This window comes from Ursus americanus, chromosome 26 (assembly GCF_024610735.1).
Source record: "Ursus americanus isolate L20-20 chromosome 26, mUrsAme1.1.p, whole genome shotgun sequence".
NCBI classification, from domain to species: domain Eukaryota; kingdom Metazoa; phylum Chordata; class Mammalia; order Carnivora; family Ursidae; genus Ursus; species Ursus americanus.
This window is the reverse complement of record NC_142152.1, coordinates 3,188,367-3,208,712: the sequence shown is the minus strand read 5'-3', so window position 1 is coordinate 3,208,712 and position 20,346 is coordinate 3,188,367. Positions and strand designations below refer to the sequence as shown.

Below are 20,346 nucleotides of genomic sequence, written 5' to 3'. Positions count from 1 at the left end.
TAACAAGGGTGTGGTACAGAAGAAAATGATAGATGGAATTTCCCTTTTTCCTTATGGGATTACACTGGCTGCTGAGTTTGGGAGTAGACCATATGGAAAGCAAGAGTAGAATTGAGAGAACTAATGCAGGTGAGAAACCATGGTGGCTTAGAACAGAGTGATAGTGGAGGTGGTGGGTGGTGCAAGTCGACCCTTGAGCAACATGGGTTTGAACTGCATGGGTCTACTTATATGCGCATTTTTTATAGTACAGTACTGTAGATGTATTTTCCTTATGATTTTCTTTATATTTTCTTTTCTTTAGCTTTATTGTAAGAATATGGTATGTAATACATACACAAATTATGTGTTAAACAGCTGTTTGTGTTATTGGTAAGGCTTCTGGTCAACAGTAGGCTGTTAAGTCGTGGGGGAGTCAGAAGTTATACTTGGATTTTTGACTGCATAGGGGTGGGGAGGTGTCTGTGCCCTTAATCCCCCTCATTGTTCAAGGGTCAGCTGTAGTTGGAGTCTGAGTATATTTTGAAGGTAGAGCCAATGGGGATTCCTGATGTGGTTTGTGAGAGAAAAATGTGGTCAAGGATGACTCAAGGATTTTGGCTTTGGAAATTGGAAAAATAGGGTTGCTGTTTACTAAAATGGGGAAGATTGTGGGAGGGTGGCGGTGGAACATGTGCACAAGGAATCAGGATTTTGATTTTGGACATGTTGAGTTTGAGATTCTTATTAGACATCCAGGTGGAGATTTTGAATAGTATGCAAAGCTGGAGGCCTGGAGAGAGGTTCGCCTGGCCACTTGGTGCAGCATGTAGGTTATACTTCGAGCCATTAGACTTGGTTGGAGCACTTAGCCAGTTTCCAGTCTGTCTAAGGAGCCCTGCGACGTCTCAGTGAATTCACATGTGTTGCTGCAACGTATTTTAAAATACAGCATGGAAAACAGTATGATGGTGTGTGGACTTTAACATGCATTAAAAAAAAAAAACCAACTTTTTTTTTTAAATGTTTGAGATGTGTGCTTGTGTTTCTTATATTTCTGTATTTCTGTATAAGCTGAATGCAGTTTTGTTTTTTTTTTTAAGATCTTATTTACTTATTTGAGAGAGACAAAGAGCCAGCACAGTGAGGGGAGGGATAGAAGGAGAGGGAGAAGCAGATGCCCCACTGAGCAGGAAGCCCGATGCAGGGCTTGATCCCAGGACCCCCGATCATGAGCTGAAGGCAGACGCTTAACCGACTGAGGCACCCAGGTACCCTCTGAGTGCAGTTTTGAATGTACACTTAATGTTTCTAACAAAAGCAAACACAAGATTAATCTTTCATTAAAATTGTTTCCCAATATATCAATCAACTCCATATAGTGGACTGTGATTGTACTTAATTAGAAGTTCCTGGAGTGTGGGGTAGAGAATTTGCCCTGAAAACTATAGAGAATTGCTGCCTGGAGGCCAAGGAAAGGGCTGATGGAAATTTGTGCACAATGTCTTTAAAAAGCAGTTTATTTCTAAAATTGATGCATATCTTGAATTTTTCTCTAATATTCTCTTCCCATTCTTAACCTTAGAAATGGTTAAAATTAATTCCATGGAATAACATTTGCTGCAAGAATGAATGCTTCAGTATGTTCTTCTCTTTAAAGTGAGTATTCTATTCAGCTTTGAGATGTGAAGACTCAAAATTTGGGAGAGGTGGGTAGTAATGGATGTAGTCAGGCATCTTTAGAAGGAACGTGATCTAGGGGTGCCTGGGTGGCTCAGTCGGTTAAGTGTCCAGCTCTTGGTTTCGGCTCAGGTCATGATCTCAGCCCTCTTGGGCTCTGTGCTCAGCAGGGAGTCTGCTTGAGATTCTCTTTCTCCCTCTTTGTTGCCTCTCCTGCTCCTTCTCTCTCAAATTAAAAAAAAAAAAAAAATTGAAGGAACACGGTTAAGTGAGCAGCTGGAGAGATTTAGAACAATTAAGGGAATTAGCTCAAGCTCAGAAGAGTATGAATACCTAGTAAGTTAAAATCCATTTGCTGTATCACTGAAGAAAGTATATAATAAACCGAAGTTGATTAGGCTTTAAGGAGGAGCTTAAAAAATTATAAGCTATGCTTGTTCTGTCTTTAGGAAGGGGTGGGGGTGCTGAATTTTGTTGTATTGAGCAGGTTCTTTGGTTCTTTCTAAAAATTTTTCAAGATTTTATTTCTTTGTCAGAGACTGCACAAGCGAGACACAAGCAGAGGGAGCAGCAGGCAGAGAGAGAAGCAGATTTCCCACTGAGCAGGGAGCCCGCTGCAAGACTCATCCCAGGACCCTGGGATCATGACCTGAGCTGAAGGCAGACACCTAACTGACTGAGCCACCCAGGCATCCCAAGTTCTTTGGTTTTTAAGGGGGTATAATTAGCTGTGGGTCAAGAACTGTATGTTAGAATTCATCATAGCTTGGTTGAATTACTCCTTAGGTTATTTTTCTTTCTTCGCTTTTTTCACGTGTAACCCAAATCTTCTGGTTTGATAATATTGGTTCCAGGAGAGGAAACAAATATGAGTGGAGGACTCTGGTACTTCAGTTTCTGAAATTGGAATTTTGATCCCCATTATGACTTAATAAATCAACACTAATTTTTAGCGTAAGCTAGCCTTTGGAGCCTTGTCGGCTCAAGAGTACAGTGATAAAAGTGGGTTTTCTGGTCCCGTATCAGTGTATGAAGACCTGGCTAGGTGGTCATCTCATGGTTCTTTGATTTATAATTCCCACAGTAAGGAGGGTTCTGTTCAGGAAACCAAGTAAACATTACACTTTCTTTGTTTCTGTTTTGTTTTGAGCATGAAATTATAAGATTGGATGATTTTAAAGGATGTTTAACCAAGTTTTATATTTCTTGATGCCTTTGACTCATTCCCTTTCTAAAATTTTAACTAGAATTCTATTCAATATTATTTTGGAGAGTCACTGAATTTTCTTTTACTGGATTTGTGGGATGTGGGTAGAGATGTGATAGTGGGATAGAATTAAAATACTTGTGCAACCTTTTTTTTAGAAAAGGCATTTTGGGATTTAAGGCGTTTGGTATTTGTTTAAGAACAAAAAGAAAATTTCACAGTGATTTGATTTTTCTTATAAAATTTGCCTTTTGAGCCTTCCCATTTCCTTTTTTTTAGGGCCATGCTAGGAAAAATGTTAATTTTAGTACAGCTTTTTCTTTACCTTATGGCTAGCCTTTATTTTCATGTTAAGTTCAAAGATAACGCTTTTCCTGTTTGATTTGCCTGCTTTTTGTTCCTCTACTGATGTGTCTCTTTCCCCTTGCCGTCTTCCCAAATGAGAACCTATAGAAGGCGCTTATCTGTAGTTTTGATTTGCGTGTTTCCTGTAATCATGCAAGAAATTTAGAGCTGAGTTCTCAGCATCAGATAGCTATGACATCAGTCTTCTCTTTCCATCAAATTTCGTTTTAGTGTTTAAAACTTAGGAAATACTGTACTCTTTTGCTCACAGTGAGTGACCTAAAGAATAATCTCTTGTTTTTTAATGTGATTCCTAGGTGTTCTTCCTTTCCCTTATGTTATCTCAAAATCTCTTTGAAGTTTTTTGTGCGTGTGTCTCTCCGTAAATCTTGTACAGTTTGTTTTAAACCTAGAGTATTTCAGGGATGGTTTGAGCATAGACCAGGATCAGATTCAGTTCCAAAAAAGACCTTGCTTAATGTGTCATTTTGTTTCTATTATCATGATGTTCTTATCCCATTTCTAGATTTGTCATGTAAATTCATATTCTTTCTAATGAGTTCTATTTATTAAGAATTTTTTCATTTCATGATACGGTTGACTGTAAAATAGCTTTCTGAAATCTTATGCATTAAATATATTATTTATGTATGTTACACATGCTCAGTACTTCCTTTTCTTTCCATAAAGACCTTTTATGTACGTATGCTTTATTTGTTTATCTTCCAGCTAGAATGTTTATTTAATGAGGATGCGTATTTTTATATTTTGTTCACTACTATATCCCTGGTCTTTGGAAGAGTGCCTGGTACATAGTAGATGCTCAGCAAATAATGAATGAGTCAATGAAAGATCTAATTTAGTATCTTAACTCCCAAACTGAGATTCGAATAGAAGGAGAAATGATTGCTTGAATGTTCAAATTAGAGACTAGAAATTATTTTATACTTGTGATTTGGAATGGAAGAAAATTCACCAACTTTAAGGATTGGTGTAAATTCCCAGGGATAAGAAAGGCCTAATCTCTTTAGGCACCACAGGATAGTTGCTTGCCTTTTTTTTTTTTTTTTTTTTAAATTAAGTAGGCTCTGTGCCCAACATGTGGCTTGAACTCATGAGATCAGATCAAGAATTGCATGCTCGGGTCGCCTCGGTGGCTCAGTTGGTTAAGCGTGTGCCTTCGACTCAGGTCATGATCCCAGGGTCCTGGGATCGAGTCCTGATCGGACTCCTTGCTCAGAGGAGAGCCTGCTTCTTGAGAACCTCACCTGCTGCTCCCCCTGCTTGTGCTCTCTCTCTCTCTCTGACAAATAAATAAATTAAATCTTCAAAAAAAAAAAAAAAGAATTGCAGCCTCTACTGACGGAGCCAGACAGGTGCCCCAATAGTTGCAATTTGAGTGCAATGTTAGTGTTGCAGATTTGGATGAGGGTGAGTTTAGAGATCTCTACCTTCTATGTAGTTTTAATCAAATCTCTGTGGTATACACTCATATTATAAATATATTAATAGTTTTTCCTATGCTACTCTCATCCTCTCTTGCACCGAATAATTTCTGGTCTGGAGCAGTATTTTGAAAATTTGAATAACATGTGAATCCCATCCAAAAGAAGAAATTTATTGAAACCCTTTAATATAATAGAATTTTAAAGTTTTTATGTTGCATTATTATGTAGTTACTAGTGAACCCTGTATGCTTCTAGGTCTTATGCAACTAAAAAGAGAAAACAAATACATAACATATATAATACTTTAATGTTCTTTTGACACTATTTTGAATAAAGTTTGAAAAACTAAATTGATTACAGTATAAATGCTGACATCCACTCTGCAAATTCTTTTGTGTTTGTCGTATTTTAAAGATACTGTGATAACTCATCTTCTCTACTTTTCTCCTTTGGGCTGCTGCTGAAACCTTTGTTCACACACTGGCTTTCATTTTGCCTTCATTAAATCAGGGTTGGTTGGTTTGTTTGTTTCCTTTTTTTTTTTTTTTTAAGATTTTATTTATTTATTTGACAGAGAGAGAGAGACAGCCAGCGAGAAAGGGAACACAAGCAGGGGGAGTGGGAGAGGAAGAAGCAGGCTCCCAGCAAAGGAGCCTGATACGGGGCTCGATCCCAGAATGCTGGGATCACGCCCTGAGCTGAAGGCAGACGCTTAACGACTGTACCACCCAGGTGCCCCTAAATCAGGGTTTCAAGCACATTGGAACATATATGTAGGTGTTAAATAATTATTTTCCAATTGAATTCAGGAACTGAAGAAGAATATCCTATTTGACTATTCTTGGGTATTTAATATTTTTCTCACCTATACATTTCACTCAGAGTAGAGATAAGAATTATAGTAAATGTTATTCTCCTGGAGGGCATTGTCTTATGAAAACACTGAATGAACTGATTTAAAGCGTCTGCTTACGCAAGAACCTGGGTTTAGCACTGTCACCTCTCCATTAGATTCCAGTTAATACAGGTTAGCTTCTGGTTTGCCTCTGGGTGATGTTTGGTTCTCTGCTAATGACTGTAGAAGGCTTTTTGGATACAAAGCTCTTTCACATTGTCTTTTACTTTGCTTTCTAAAGGTTGGAGGGAAATGTTTAAAATTAGATGGGACTGAGTGTCGGTTCCTGAAGTAAAACATATTGCAGAGTGTTTTCATAGGGAGAACTTGGTGTACCTCTTTATTTGAATCTTTTATAACTTAAAATGTAGTGTTTTGAGTTTGTAGTGTATCAGAAAATGTTGACCTTTGAAGTTACGGCTACATCACTACCTGATTTTTTGCAAGTTTCAGTTTCTGAGCTATTATCTTCTTTTCTGACAGTGGTTACAGACTGCAATACAAAAACACTGAAGGTTATAGGTTTGTGGTAATAATGAGGACCATAGGGGATAGGTATACAGAGACTGGGAAGAAAGGAAAGGGGGAGCAGCTGGCACAAAGGACCCAAGATGCAAATGATCTGAGGAACAGAAAGAGGGCCAGATGAGATGTTTGCAAAAGTGCTTTGTAGATACAAAACAATTCTTACAGCTCAGGTGCTGGTATCTTTAGCGAGGATGTTTGTTTCCTTTTTCCAGTGGGCTACTGTTTGTTAGCTTATAAGACCATCTTGCTTAGGGTGTAGGATTCTGCTTTGAGGCTGACAAGAGTTGGACCCATGAGTCACAAATGCTAACAGTTTGTGAATTACGATTAGTTATTTGTACTAATAGTTTGTTTCCTATAAGATTGGCAGTAGGAAAGAGAGGAATGGGCTTTTTGCTAGAAATTTGGGGGTGAAGGAGTTTTGTATCATTTCTAATTTTTATTATATTTGGCTTTGCTCTTTGGTATGTATAGTTTTGCCACCTATTAACCCAGCGATGAAGTCTGATCTTGGGTATCAGGTTGTTCTTTGTGGTTTGGTTTGTTAATAATTGAAGTACCTAAAGGTTCTGGGTGTGAACTCTGCATACTTTATAATTAATTTAGAACCAGGGAAGTTAGGATTTTCTGTTGAAGTAATTAGTAACACATTGTGGCTTTAAAATTAATGTATGTTTAACTGTTACACCAAAATAACCAAAACATGGTAATAGGACATAGTTTATGTTTTTAGTGCCCTTAAAGATGAAAGTATTTTTAAACTTCTTGGTGACCTTTTTCTTGCTAGTTTGGGTGTGTAAGAGTCTATTTATCAGAAATATTTTAGTGCTGATGTTGGTTTGGCATTTTTTTTTAATCTATGTAAACATGACCCTAGACAGCTGTGTTTAATATAGTAAAGAATCATGGGGAGACTTTACAGTGTGTCTTGTTGAGACTTAGTGTATGTGTATTTTAGTATTTAAAGGATGTGGTTTGGGGCTTTGAAAATGAGACGGAGGTTGCCTAACTCAAAGCTGAATGCCTGCGTATCTAGATTGTTCTGTCCTAGAGGTGATTAGCAACATGAAAGTTGTTTTTACTCTAGTGAAACTGACAGTATTAAGTTAGAAACCTTTTGTGGAAGTATTTGCACATCGCTGGCGAGTAGGATTTTCTTTAAAATCTGACATAGCATAGGAATGTTTTAGGTAACTAGGGTGCTGGAAAAAAGCTGCCACTCAAGCCAAACTACTTTTTGCTTTGCAGAAGAGTAACCAAGATTAAAAGTGACCAGGACCTGGAGAGTAGCCTCTGTGTCTCCACCTCATCCACCTCCCATCTCCGAGCTAGCAGTGCACTAGGTCAGGAAGCGGTGGGTGGAGTTGCTTAATTGCATAAACTTCCTGGGCTGCCCAAGAATTGGTTACTCATATGCTCCATTTAAAAGATTGTTGCTGATTGGCTGGTTTCCTTCAAATCCTTAGGTTTGACATTGATTCACTCTAATGAACGCTTGCCAAGTACAAGGCACTGTGCTGCATGCTCTGTGAGAGCTACAGAAAGGAGTATGATTACTCATACCTTTCAGTTTACAGAATGGTAGGGGAGAGGAAGACAAGATAGACGATGGTAAGTGTCCCAGGGGAGACATGTAGTAGCCGTTACGTAATATTAATGGGTGAGGGTGGGGCAGTGCATGAGACCTGGGCAGGGAGGGGCCCAGCTGGGAGAGCAGATTCAGTAGTTCCAGTGGGTAAAGAATGAAAAAGATGGTGGTACGAGGTAGGGGAAAAAGGGCCAAATGGCCACTGTGAAGGTGAAGGGAAAAATGCAAGGAAGAACTAAAGCAGGAGCTGTTAATTAGAAGCCCTGAGATTTCCCAAAATTCTGTGTAGAATTGTTTATGTGCTCTGGCCTTTTTTCTTGGGCAGAGAACTTTGACTTTTTTTCAGATTCTGAAGTGTCCAGAATCAAAAAAGGGAGAACCACTGCTAAGTTATCAACCTTTGATGACAGAAGATATTGAGGCTTTGTATAGAAATTAAGTCATGGGTAGTACAATTTTTTCTTGTGGGAGGTAGGATTTGGAGAACCGAGTTTATGAAATTGTCTCTGGAGCAGGGCAGGGATTGCCTTGTCAAACTGGGTGTCTGACCCAGCAAGTTTGGTGGATCCATTAGTAGATTACATGACAATGAAGGGTAGGTGTTTGGAGTCAAAGGAGTTTCGTAAGCATTATTTCCCCCCCTTTATTTGGAGGCCAGCTTGATGAAGATGTGGGCTACCGGGATTCTCTTGTAGAACAGTTCCCAGTATTTACTTTTCATGGAGCTCTTCTTATGTGTAAGATGTTCTGTGCTTGATCCCTTGGGGAGATGTGTAAAATACCATATAGGGACCCTGCCCTTAAGGAGTTGATGGTATGTAATGCTCTCCTTTTGGCTTTTTGTTCAGCTTGGATCTGTGTATGTTCAGTTAATCTTTGAGTCTTTGATCATTTCCTGGGTAAAAGAAACATTTCTTTTAAAATGAACTCAAAATGACTTTGGTCTGTGACTTAATTTTCCTTTTAAAGAATGGAGAACCACTGGGATTTAAGGGTTTAGGAAATACCATCATAAAAGTACTGTACTCGTAATTAGGAAGCTCTGTACAGCTGATTTGGTGACTTTGAGCAAATCATTTGACTCTTCTTACTGTTAATTTTTATATCAGTATGTGCGTATACACACATGTATACACACAGCTTTAAAATGTTATAAAGCATATTTTACTTTAAATTTTTTTTAAAGATTTTATTTATTCATTTGAGAGAGAGAGAGAGGGACAGAGAGAACACAAGCCAGGAGAGAGGCAGAGGGAGAGGAAGAAGCAGACTCCCAGTTGAGTTGGGAGCCTGACATGGGGCTCAATCCCAAGACCTGGATATCACGACCTGAGCCAAAGGCAGACGCTTAACCATCTGAGCCACCCAGGCACCCCCATAAAGCACATTTTAAAAAATGATTCATCCCCTAATATTCTAAGATGAACTATTTGTATAATTAAATATTTAAAAATATTCATTACATTTTAATTGATCAGTTTCCATGTTTGTGAAATGGGAATTAATAGTAGTAGTAGTAGTAGTAGTAGTAGTAGTAGTAGTAGTATGTGTCTTATAGAGTTGTCCTGAAGATGAAAATAATGCACATACGTGCTTAGTAAATATCAATGGCTATATTATTAATAATATTAATATTTTAATACTATCATTGCATTTATAATGAGATATCTTTAAATAACAAACTTTCCTATGCATTTATTGAAATGTTTAATTTATATTTATCTTTAAAGTTATGGAAGCTAAGTGCATTTATACATAAGGCTGATTTGGGTATTAGACTGCTCATTTAGGTTATAGAATGAGGGAATTGAAAGCTGAGTCTGTTGAAATAAGAAATGGATTGATTAGTCTTTTTTGCGGGGGAGGGGAGGGGAATGATTGGTCTTGATCATTGTTGTCTTTCAATTCTTTTTTATTTGACTCTGTGTTTGTCTGCTTTTCTTTTTATCTTTTTTGTTGCTTTCTGATTTATTTCCTGTTCAGTTTTCAGTAACTGCTGTGGAGTAGAATTTATATTGGTCCGTGGCTGAACCAGGAAGGAGTGATACATCAGATAACCTGGGGCTTAGTGGAGAGGGACTTAAAATGAGTCGTGCGGAGCTGTTTCACCCAGGAACCACTGAAGGAACTGTACAGAGTCATAAACCTGCACTTTCCTATACCCAGCTTCACCAATTTATCATCTCATGACCAGTCTTGTTTGGTCTATACTCCCAATCATTTCTTCTCTCCCATATTGTTTTGAAGGAAATCTCAACCTATTACTTCATCTAAAAAGATTTTGAGATGTATATATCTAAGAGATGAGGGCTTAAAAGTACATACATACACATGTATATATTAATTTTTATAATATGTCTATTTGGTTCAGCATCCATATATTTAGTTGGTTTCTTAGGTTTCTTTTAGCAGTTTTTTTGTTTTGATTTTGTTTTTAAGTAGGCTCCACGCCCAGCACAGGGCTTGAACTCACGACCCAGAGATCAAGAGTTGCGCGCTCTACTGACTGAGCCAGCCAGGTGCCCCTTACTAAGTTTCTTTTAATGTATAGTTCCCCCCCGCCCCTGCCAGTCTGTTTCAGTCTAACTCAGAATTTGCTTGAAGAAACTAGCCTTATTTTGTTCTGTTTTCCTGCAGTCTAGGTTTTACTATTTTGTATCCCTCAGATGTTTAACGTATTTCCGTCTCCTGTGTTTCCTATAAATTGGTAGCTGACTCCAAAGGATCAATCTGATCAAGATTAGAATTTTTTTTTTTTTAATGTCTACTTTCCCTTCTTCGGGAGCATGTGCTGTGTTCCAGGTTTGTGATGTTAACAGCTACCAATGATCAATGCCTAGATCATTAATTCAGTAAAAGTTGGAAAATGGTAACATCTGTTTCTGTCATTCCTTCCATTTATTTTGAATCAAAACCTATGAGGAAATAAAATTTTAATTTAAGGCTTTTAATGGCTTTAAGTGTATTTTGTTTTGATTTAGTGTTTTTTTCTGACTTGTAGCAGTGATTAAAATATAGTGCATGACTCGGTGCTGAGACGTGCAGTACAGCGCACCGGGTAGCTGGCCACCTCGGAGCGACTCCGGCCCTGTGCTTCACCTGGTTAGGAAGTTGTCTTACAGTGCTCACTGGTAGTTCTTCCCAGCTAGAGAGAATTATGAGGGATAAATATGCATTCTAGTTAGTGTGTACTCCCCTACTGTCCTGTACTAGAAATTGCTGTTTTAAAATCTTACCTGCTTGTGTAAGTTTTTCTTTTTAAAGAGCTTAAGTGCTTAATTTTCTAAAAATCATTTCTAGGCTTGATTTGGAATCAGGAGCAATTAAGTCTAAAATATGTCTGGTTAGTACAGTTAACTTTGGTATTACTCATTAAAAACCTTGGTTTTTGAATTGTGCAGTTTTCTTTTGTATAGTTGTAGGAGGAAGGCTTGGGACGTAACCTGATTTTGTTCAGTTTTCTCATTTCATAATGGTCACATTTTACATTTGACTGTTATCAGATGGTCTGGGGCCCACTTGGTGTCTTTGAGGATTTTCCAAATAGTGCTCTATTAATATTTATAATATGACAATAGTTCTGTTTCTGGAAAGAATTTGTTTAGGAAAAAAAACAGTCACTTCATTGGTATTTCATTTAAAGCAAGCATCTAAAGCTCGTGGACTAGAAAGTAGTTGAAAGCCTAGTGGTTTTGCCAGGTCAATGAAGCTCATAAGAATATCTGGTGAGGTTAATAGAGGAGGTTTTCTTCAATAAATCAGAAAGTGACCAGATAATTAACTTCTTCCCCTCATACATTTTACTGCCTTTCTTCTTTATTCTCTTCAGATGTTTAAGTTCAGTGCTCTTGAGGTGAGCTGACTTCTCTCTTACTACCAGAGCTAAGAAGTTGTTGAATTTATTCTTCAGATAAATCTACAGTGGAATAAACCTGATGTTCACTTTTCCTTGGGGGATTTTGTGAGCTCGCTTTACAGATGAACTTGGACTTTTGATCATGTAAATGGACACAGAAGGGAAATTAAAGTAATAGACCAGGAAATAAAATTAAAGTTTTTCAGCAGTTTGCCAGCTGGAGCTTTAGCAAGTTATTTTTTGGTATCTCTCTAGAAAATAATGGTACAGTAAATCTTTTTAATGGATAGCAGTTTTGTTTTCTGGGCTCCGTCTTGCCACTACTACCGTGGTGGATCCAACACAAAGCTATAGTGATCTCGTCGAGGTGCTTGTGCCGCAGAGATGGGTTTTACAGGCTCACCCCGTTTTCCAGATTCAGGCTGTCTCCTCTAGAATACAGCATCCATTCAAGTTCAACAAACGATTTTTGAGTGAGGCTTCAGAGGCAGCAGTGGTAAATCAGGCAGACGGGGTCCCCGTCCTTGGGAGTTTACATCTTAGTGAAATAATTAAGTAAAATTGTTTTCTCGGGTGGAATAGTGAATTCTACGTAAGTTTCTCTTTTGCTCAATTGTCTGAGCTGCTGTCTGAGGGAAGTCAGAGAGTACCTTTGCACAGAGAAGAGTAGAAGACAAGCCAGGTTTTAAAATTTCACAACATGATGTTATCTTTGTGAGTTTGGGATGTAGAAAATAATGGATCTTCTTTCAGTAAACAAGAAACTTGCTAGTGATTGCTACCTATTGTTATTTTCTCTTTTTTTATTCTAAGATTTTGTGCTGAATTGCAATAGGTTTTCTTAGTTTAGATTTTCTGAAGTAATGTTTCTTCTCCCCTCTGCCCACCTGTAGTGTTGGCTAATAGGATTAAAATTTATTCTGATATTATTTGTTTGATCATTAATTATCTCCAGTCCTTTGGTAAGTAGCTAAATATAAACATGGTCACTGTCTACCCTGTATTTTTCAGGATAATCTCAATTTCAAGTATTTTGGTCCATTTTTGGATAGACTTAGTTTATTTGAGAGAGAGAAAAAAGAGGGTGAGAGAGAAAGTGCACAAGCAGAGGGAGTGGCAGGCAGAGAAAGAGGGAGAAGCAGACTTCCCGCTGAGCGGGGAGCCTGACATGGGACTCCGTCCCCGGACCCTAAGATCAGGACCTGAGCCAAAGGCAGATGCTTGACCGGCCCAGGCTTCCCAGACTTAGTTTTTAATTTAAATAATAAATGGTCCTTTAGGTCAGTGCTCTTGAACCTGAGTCCGTGGACCCTGCTGAGCTTTAGGGAGGTGGTTTATGAATCTCCTGGAACAGCCGTCATGCCAGACTTTGTGGATATGTGTGTGCCCTTTCCTCCGGGAGGATCCATGTGCTTTCATCAGAATCTTAAAGGGCTTCTAGTGCCTGCAAAAAAGATTAATAACCTTTTGTGCAAATGAGATTTGAATTAATAAGAGTGGTAACATTTTTTCCCTTCCAGATATATTTTGCAGAAAGATGATTGTCCAGGTATTAATTATTGGAGCAGTGAGTTTTTGAATGATTTGAAGTGTTCTCTTAAAAAAACTTGGATTGTATGGAGATAGTTTATTTTTCTTTTATGTGATTTTAAAACATCAAGCCCTAACCCCTGAGTTTCTTATATTTACCCCAGTGTTACAGGCTGAATTGCGAGCTGCTCCCATTTTCACATGTTGAAGTGCTAATCCCCAGTACCTGGGAATGTGACTGAATTTGGAGAGGGGGCTTTTATTTTTTTATTTATTTATGTTTTTTTTTTTTTTAAGATCTTATTTATTTGATAAAGAGAGAAAGAAAGCACGAGCCAGGGGGAGGGGCAGAAGGAAAAGCAGGCTCCCCACCAACCAGGGAGCCCCAATGTGATGCGGGGCTTGATCCCAGGACCCTGAGATCATGACCTGAGCTGAAAGAAGGCAGAAGCTTAACCGACTGAGCCACCCAGGTGCCCCAGGGGAGAGGGCTTTGAAAGAGGTGATTAAGGGGGCACCTGGGTGGCTCAGTCGGTTAAGTGTCTGATTCTTGATCTCAGCTCAGGTCTTGATCTGGGAGTTCTGAGTTCAAGCCCACTGTTGGGTTCCTCGCTGCGTGTGGAGCCTACCTTTTTTTTTTTTTTTTTTTTAAGTGATTAAGTTTAAAAGAAGGTCGACAGGTTGGGCCCTAATCTAATCTAACTGGTGTCTTTAGAAAAAGAGGTATTTTGAACACAAGAGAAAGACCAAAGGCATGTGTAAGAGGAAAGACCAGGAAACAGTGAAAAGGGCAGCCATCTGCAAGCCAAGGAGAAAGGCCTCAGGGGAAAAAAAACAAAAAAACAAAACCCAAAACCACTGTCACCTTGATCTTGGACTTAGCCTCCAGAACTATGAAAAGTAACTTTTCTGTTGTGTAAGCCCTGCAGTCTGTGGTATTTTGTATCACAGCTCAAACAACCGGACACACTCATGGTGAGGTAGTAGTTAGTGTCAATAAAAAGTACAGCAAGGTTACTGTTTCTCTTTGCCGCAGTGCATTTTGGGGCAATGATGAAGTGTTGTGCATAGCTTCACATAAATAGTACTGGAACGAGATGGTAGGACTTGTGAAATCTAAATCCACTAGATATTAATATCCCTAGTCATAGTGGCCTTATTCTTGATCATTTTATAGTTTCCCATATGCCTCTGGTTATATTTTAATGTCATCTCTTCTATTCTCTACCATTTTTCGTTCTTTGGAACTAATTTTTGTAAATAAGTGTTATAAATCAATACCAGAGTAGTATCTGTGTGTATTCTCCTCTGTGTTTTCTGTACAGTCATTCCAACCCAGTCTTCTTCTCTGATAGTATCATCTGTCCTCAGACCTCTGTTCCAGACTATTGTATTTGCATTCACTTTTTGAAGTTTCTCTTTGCCAAAAATAAAATTTGCAAATTTTTAAATTTGCAAATTAACGAAAAGCTGAAGGATCCATGTATGTTTCTCAAGTTTGCCAGGAGGTCAGGGATTCCGTCTTGTTTTTTCATGCCGAAGCCCTAAGGTCTAATCTAACACTTAAAGGGAAGTTAAATATTGTAATAAATAGATTAATTTTAAGTAGGTTATCAAATTCAGGCATCCAAAACTGAACCCATAACCCAAATTCTTTTTCTTCTCACAGTTAGACTTCTCAGTCTTCCTCTATGACATTGAGAATAAGCTTATTGAGTACCCCATCTGTGTGTTCCTCATTTGCTCTCCCTCCTCTTTTCATAAGGTGGTAGGTAAGAGCATAGCTTTTGATTCCTAACTGTGAACATCCAGACTCCTTGATGTGCTTGCTGCAGGTTTTTTAACCTCCCTCTGCTTTAGTTTTTTCTTCTACAATTAGTAGGAGTATGCACTTCTTAGGGTTTTAGGGGGATTGTGAGCTTTGAACAGTGTTTGGCACATAGTAATCATTTTAGAGCTGTTAGAGCTATTATTCTAGAAGTGAAAACAGATTATTCTCATCTCACGTATTTGTATCTTTTGTCTCTAGGTCTGCAGTGCTTGCTTTCTTTCACTTTAAACAACAAAACTTTTGCCCATGAAACTGGCATGATTTTCTTGGTAGTGGCAGCATAAATTAGCTTCACCCTTTGGAGAGTGGTTGGGCAAGGTATACCCAGTCATAAAAATACTCACACTCTGACTCAGGAATTCCACTTCTGGGAATCTTCTATGCATAAGAGAGTGCATCCATGAAGTTTACATTATAACCTCCAGGGTTGGACGGAGTAGTTTATTAAATTCTGGCACGTACACGTTTAACAATTGATGGGTTTCAAGACCATGTAATAACATGGAAAATACTTGTGATGGATATATAACATTTTATGTGTAATATGATTACAGCCATGTTAAGTAAATACATACTTCTAGGAATTTCAGAGGATAAGACTTTAACCCTCGACTTGTCAGATTCTGGATTTATGTAAAGCTGGTCCTGAAGGCCCAACATTTACCCTGTAATTGAGAGTTCTATATACCCTGTTTGTAAACCGTCATCTTTCCTGTTTGGCTTTAGCAATTCCAGACTTAGTCAAATTCTGCAGAATTGGATGGCCATGGGGATATAAAGGTGAAGACAGACCCTCTGTGTACTCAAGGAATAGTTTTATGAGATTTAAGACAAGTACATAAACCCCACCATGTGATTTTTGTCCAATAATAAGACAATTTGGGCTCCTTGGTGCCTAATAATTGTGTGTGTGTGTAGTGTAGTGTAGATTTCTCACATTTACTTCTTGGGAATACTCCTTTTTAACACCGGGATTTAACTTGGCTTTGGTAAGGGCAAAAAACAGGCCCTAGAACAGCAACTTTTCAGTGTTCTTTTGACCATAAGCCTCATTTCTTTGCAAGTGGTAATTCTTCACAAAATGGACCCTGAACAGCCAGTGTGTAGACTGCTACTTCAGTCTTGGTTCAACACATCCTAGGGGAGTGTGATAGAAAAAGGAGTAGTTACTAAACAGTTGGGCACAGGACTGTGGCTTCGGCTTTATTTCTTTGGTAAATACCATGGGTCCTATTTCTGAAGTAATTCCCCCACCCCTTCCACCCCCACGCAGGATTGCTGACAGAAGTCTTAATTTGCCAGATCTTTTGTCTCCTTTGATACTGCAAACAGTTTTGCTTGGTGCATTAATATTTGTTACCCTGAATTTTCACTTTTTTGCCTTTTTTTCTTTGCTGAGGGATAAACCATTTTTAAATTCAGTTGCCCATGATGGGCCAGCCTGTGCCCAGCTGGTTGTTAAGGTCCTTTGTTCAAGATCAAGGCCCAGCACGGGGATGTGTATGCTGGCAGACTTGTGGTGCGGTGTTGCCTGTACTCTCTAGATTTTGTGTTCTCTGATTTTTCATATCAGACGTCATTTGGCACCTAATGGATTTTTGAACTGTGTTTGTGGCTGGCCTTAGAATCTTTAACATTTACTTCCTAGGAGAGATGACATCTTTATGTCCAAGTTATATTTGGTCAAAGAGAATATATGTTAAAGCTCTGATTGGTTCTTTGAAAGTACTGTGTTACTTTCAAAGTACTGCGTTAAAAATATGTTAAATTTATATAAAATGTATATATGGAAGAAGGACTGGTTTCAAAGTAAAATAAAAGCATCAGATCACTCGAGGAATAACATTTTGGTATGCGAGAGGGTAGAGAAAAGTAAGAGGGTTTTAACAGGGGAGCTAAATATCTGAAAATCTGTGGAGGCGAAATTTTCTTGCTAATGCTCAATGTATTTTCAATATATATATCAATGATTTATGGGGGACTAAACTTTTTATTGGGTTTCATTGGATTTTGATGTTCATTCTAGTGGGAGCTACCAAACTGTAGATTTCTCATCAGTTCAGGTAACAATGAATTGTAGTATGCCGGAGTTAGGTGTTTGGCATTATGTCACAGGAACAATAGGAAATAACTTTGTAAACTGTTAACTAGATTAACGTAAACATGGTAAATTTAACAAAACCTAATACTTCAGTTTGCCTCTCACCCCACTGTTATTTAATAATTCAGAATAGCCTGAGCAAGTGTTTTTCCTCTAGCCTCCTCTCCCCCTTCTTCCCTGCTCCAAGAAAAGGGGGAAAGGAGGATCCATGTAAACTGATCAGTCATTCAGTATTTTGCAATACTGTAAAACTGTTAGGTGTTGTTTCTATTGCAGTCAGAGTAGAAGAGCAAAGTAGTGGCTACCCTTCCCAACTTGTAATACTCCTTTTCGGTATGTTTTAGGTACTTTATTGTCCCATCAGGCTTATCATACACTTTTGTTTTGGGGAAGTTAGTTTTGTTTTTTGTTTTGTTTTTTCATATTTCATTTATTTATTTGAGACAGAGAAAGCACAAGCAGGGAGAAGGGTCAGAGGGAGAGGGAGAAGCAGACTCCCCCACTGAGCAGGCAGGAGCCTGAGATCATGACTTGAGCTGAAGGCAGCCACTTAACTGACTGAGCCACCCAGGCGTCCCCTTGGGAAGTTGGCTTTGTTTGGTCTTTAATCACGATACACAATGTATATTAGATAACCATTAAGCATGTATATTCTGTATTTCCCGTTCCTCCTCGTTGAGTGCTTTAGCCCTTGCCACCCCCCAGGGACATCACTGGAACCCACACGAAGGAAGGATGGGGGAACCCAGCGAGAGGTCCTGTTCCGTCTGAGTCCAGGGCTGACCGAGGACTCCTGAGGACAGCAACACTGTGCAGTGGGCAGGGCCCATCCTCCGCAGAGCTGTGGCTTGGGCATCTTAGTTTTGTTCATTTAATTTTTTTTTTTTTTTTTGAGAGCAGTACCAGAGTTTAGAGGGATTTTTGTTTCCTTGATTAACATGATTTTCCAGGTTCTTACATCCAGGACATAGCAGCAACCTCAGCCTTCAACTTTGTTTCTGTTCGTACCCTGGAACCCCAGACAGTCTGGCTACCCCCTGCCCAGCCACCCTATTGTAAGGAAACTCCATCAGAAATTCAACTGACTTTCAAACTGGGGGGAAAAAGTGTGAATTCTAAATGATGAAAGCTGTGAGCAGTGAGTTCTGGAAAACTATGCTTCCATAGGCTAATCTCTGTTTTGCTCGGTATCTTTAAACAGACAGTAAAGGATTTTTCCATTAAATTGTGCACTATTAACCATCCAACCCTCCCGAGGCAAAGTTCAAAGGTCCCATGAAATGGCTTTGGAGAATGTTCCTTGAAAAAAGGGAGTGAACTCCCTCCCCCCAGAATGTTGCCCCCCCCCTCCCGCCCCCAATATTTTGGAACTCAGTTTGAGAATTACTGTCCTTTCCGGCTTAGTTCGTTCAGGGTTTTTTTGGTTAAGGCGCTCTGGGAGTTGGATGCATGTGTCGATGTTAGAGCCTTATGAAAGCAGAAGTCCTTTCTTATGCCTCTACCTGTATTCACATCCTCCTGGTCTTGGCACTTTCTCTGTTTTAACAGCCATGGAGGTAGTTTCTACATACTTTGAGATTATATGGCGGCTTATGTAATATGGTATGTCTGCTTTAATTCATCACAGTTCTTTGTAGAGGTTTTATGTGGCACTGAAGAAAAACTGACCTAATTTGAAAGATAAAAAGCTCTTTGAATAGATGCTGTCAGAATTAATTTTATTTGTGTCATAAATGGACCTAGGTTTTTTATATTTTTTTGTTTGTTTTGTAGCAAGGAAAAGGGACCCAGGAGACTCTTACGTAATTCTCACCCTAATTCTACCACTATCTAGCTGCGGGGCTTCAAAAGGCATTAGCTTTATTGCTTCATTTGCAAAAACAAAGATTTTATTATGTATACATGCAATATTCTGCTGGAGCTGCTAATCATAAAAAGAAGGTGGTTTTAAGATGTTCTCTGAAGCTTTTTTTTTTTTTTTTAAGACTTTATTCATTTGAGAGAGAGAGCAGGAACCAGGGGGAGAGGTGGAGGGAGAGGGAGAAGCAGACTCCCTGCTGAGCAGGGAGCCCAATTGAGGTGTGGGGGGGGTTTCCATCCTAGGACTCAGAGGTCATGACCTGAGCCAAAGGCAGATGCTTAACTATTTGAGCCACCCAGGCGCCCCTCTCTGGAAGCTTTTACATTTTTAAAGAAACGGTGAATGTATTCACTGTATACTTTTATCCGCTCTAAATGTATCATGGGAATGGTCTCTCAAGGACTAGTCTATTTTAATTCCTCTGGCCTTTTTAAGTAGGCTCCACACCCAATGTGGGGCTTGAACTCATGACCCTGAGATCAAGAGTTGCATACTCTGCCAATTGAGTCAGCCAGGTGCCCCGCCTCTGGCCTTTTGTAAAGGACGAGTGGCTCTTACTATTCTTTTTTTTTTTTTTTTTTAAGATTTTATTTATTTGAGAGGGAGAGAGAGAAAGAACATGGGTGCGTGGAGAGAGGGGCAGAGGGGGAAGGAGAAGGAAAGGGAGAGAATCTCAAGCAGATTCCGTGCTGAACATGGAGCACGACGTGGGACTTGGTCTCACAACCCTGAGATCATGACCTGAGCCAATCATGACCTGAGCCAAACGCTTAATGGACTGAGCCACCCAGGCACCCCCCTTACTATTCTAATAAAAGTTGACTCCTTTTTGAAGTGCATTCCTGTACCTTTGATGAAGCACAAAGAAACAGGAAATAACTTCTCAACTGTTTTGATAGGCAAGGCCATAGACTAAGAGTGACAAGTTTAGAAAGCAGGCATCTGCTTTTGATTTTTAGCCTTCCTATTATAATGCACTAAGCCTATTATTAGCACTAAGAGAAATCTCATCCTTTCTCCTCTTCTGATCAGTTGTCATTGATCAAGTTTATGGCCCCATAGACCAAAGTTAGTATGACTCTTTCAACTGCGGGATTTATCCAAGCACTTCTTTTTCCTAAGTGAAGTTAAATTCTCTTCCATGGCTCCATTTTTGGGATTGTATACTTTGTTTATTTTTTTTTTTTTTAAAGATTTTATTTATTTATTCAACAGAGATAGAGACAGCCAGCGAGAGAGGGAACACAAGCAGGGGGGGGTGGGCGAGGAAGAAGCAGGCTCATAGCGGAAGAGCCTGATGTGGGGCTCGATCCCGGATCGCCGGGATCACGCCCTGAGCTGAAGGCAGACGCTTAACCGCTGTGCCACCCAGGCGCCCCTTGTATACTTTGTTTAAAGGTGAGAGTTTTTCCAGCTTTTTAAAGCTGAAAACAGAAGCTAGAGTCCAAAAGGAATACTGGAATTATTTGAAAACAATTTTGGCTTCAGTGAAGGAAA

The 20,346-nt window shown here is 39.1% G+C and overlaps 1 protein-coding gene across 9 annotated transcripts in view; it reads left to right on the top strand.

Moving 5' to 3' along the window:
• The window catches only part of FBXO34 (F-box protein 34), a 134,048-nt gene that overhangs the window by 105,614 nt on the left and 8,088 nt on the right, over positions 1–20,346 (top strand). Inside the window, exon 1 of one of the 9 annotated variants that reach the window (XM_087855960.1) lies at positions 1,108–1,638. The exons of 7 other annotated variants lie outside the window; for them this stretch is intronic. In XM_087855960.1, coding sequence (XP_087712086.1) covers positions 1,622–1,638 — 17 coding nt within the window. In that variant the 5' untranslated portion in view covers positions 1,108–1,621. Of the gene's footprint in view, positions 1–1,107; positions 1,639–5,197; positions 7,694–20,346 lie in introns of those variants that run through there. One more of the 9 variants, XM_045810318.2, reaches the window with a different exon arrangement.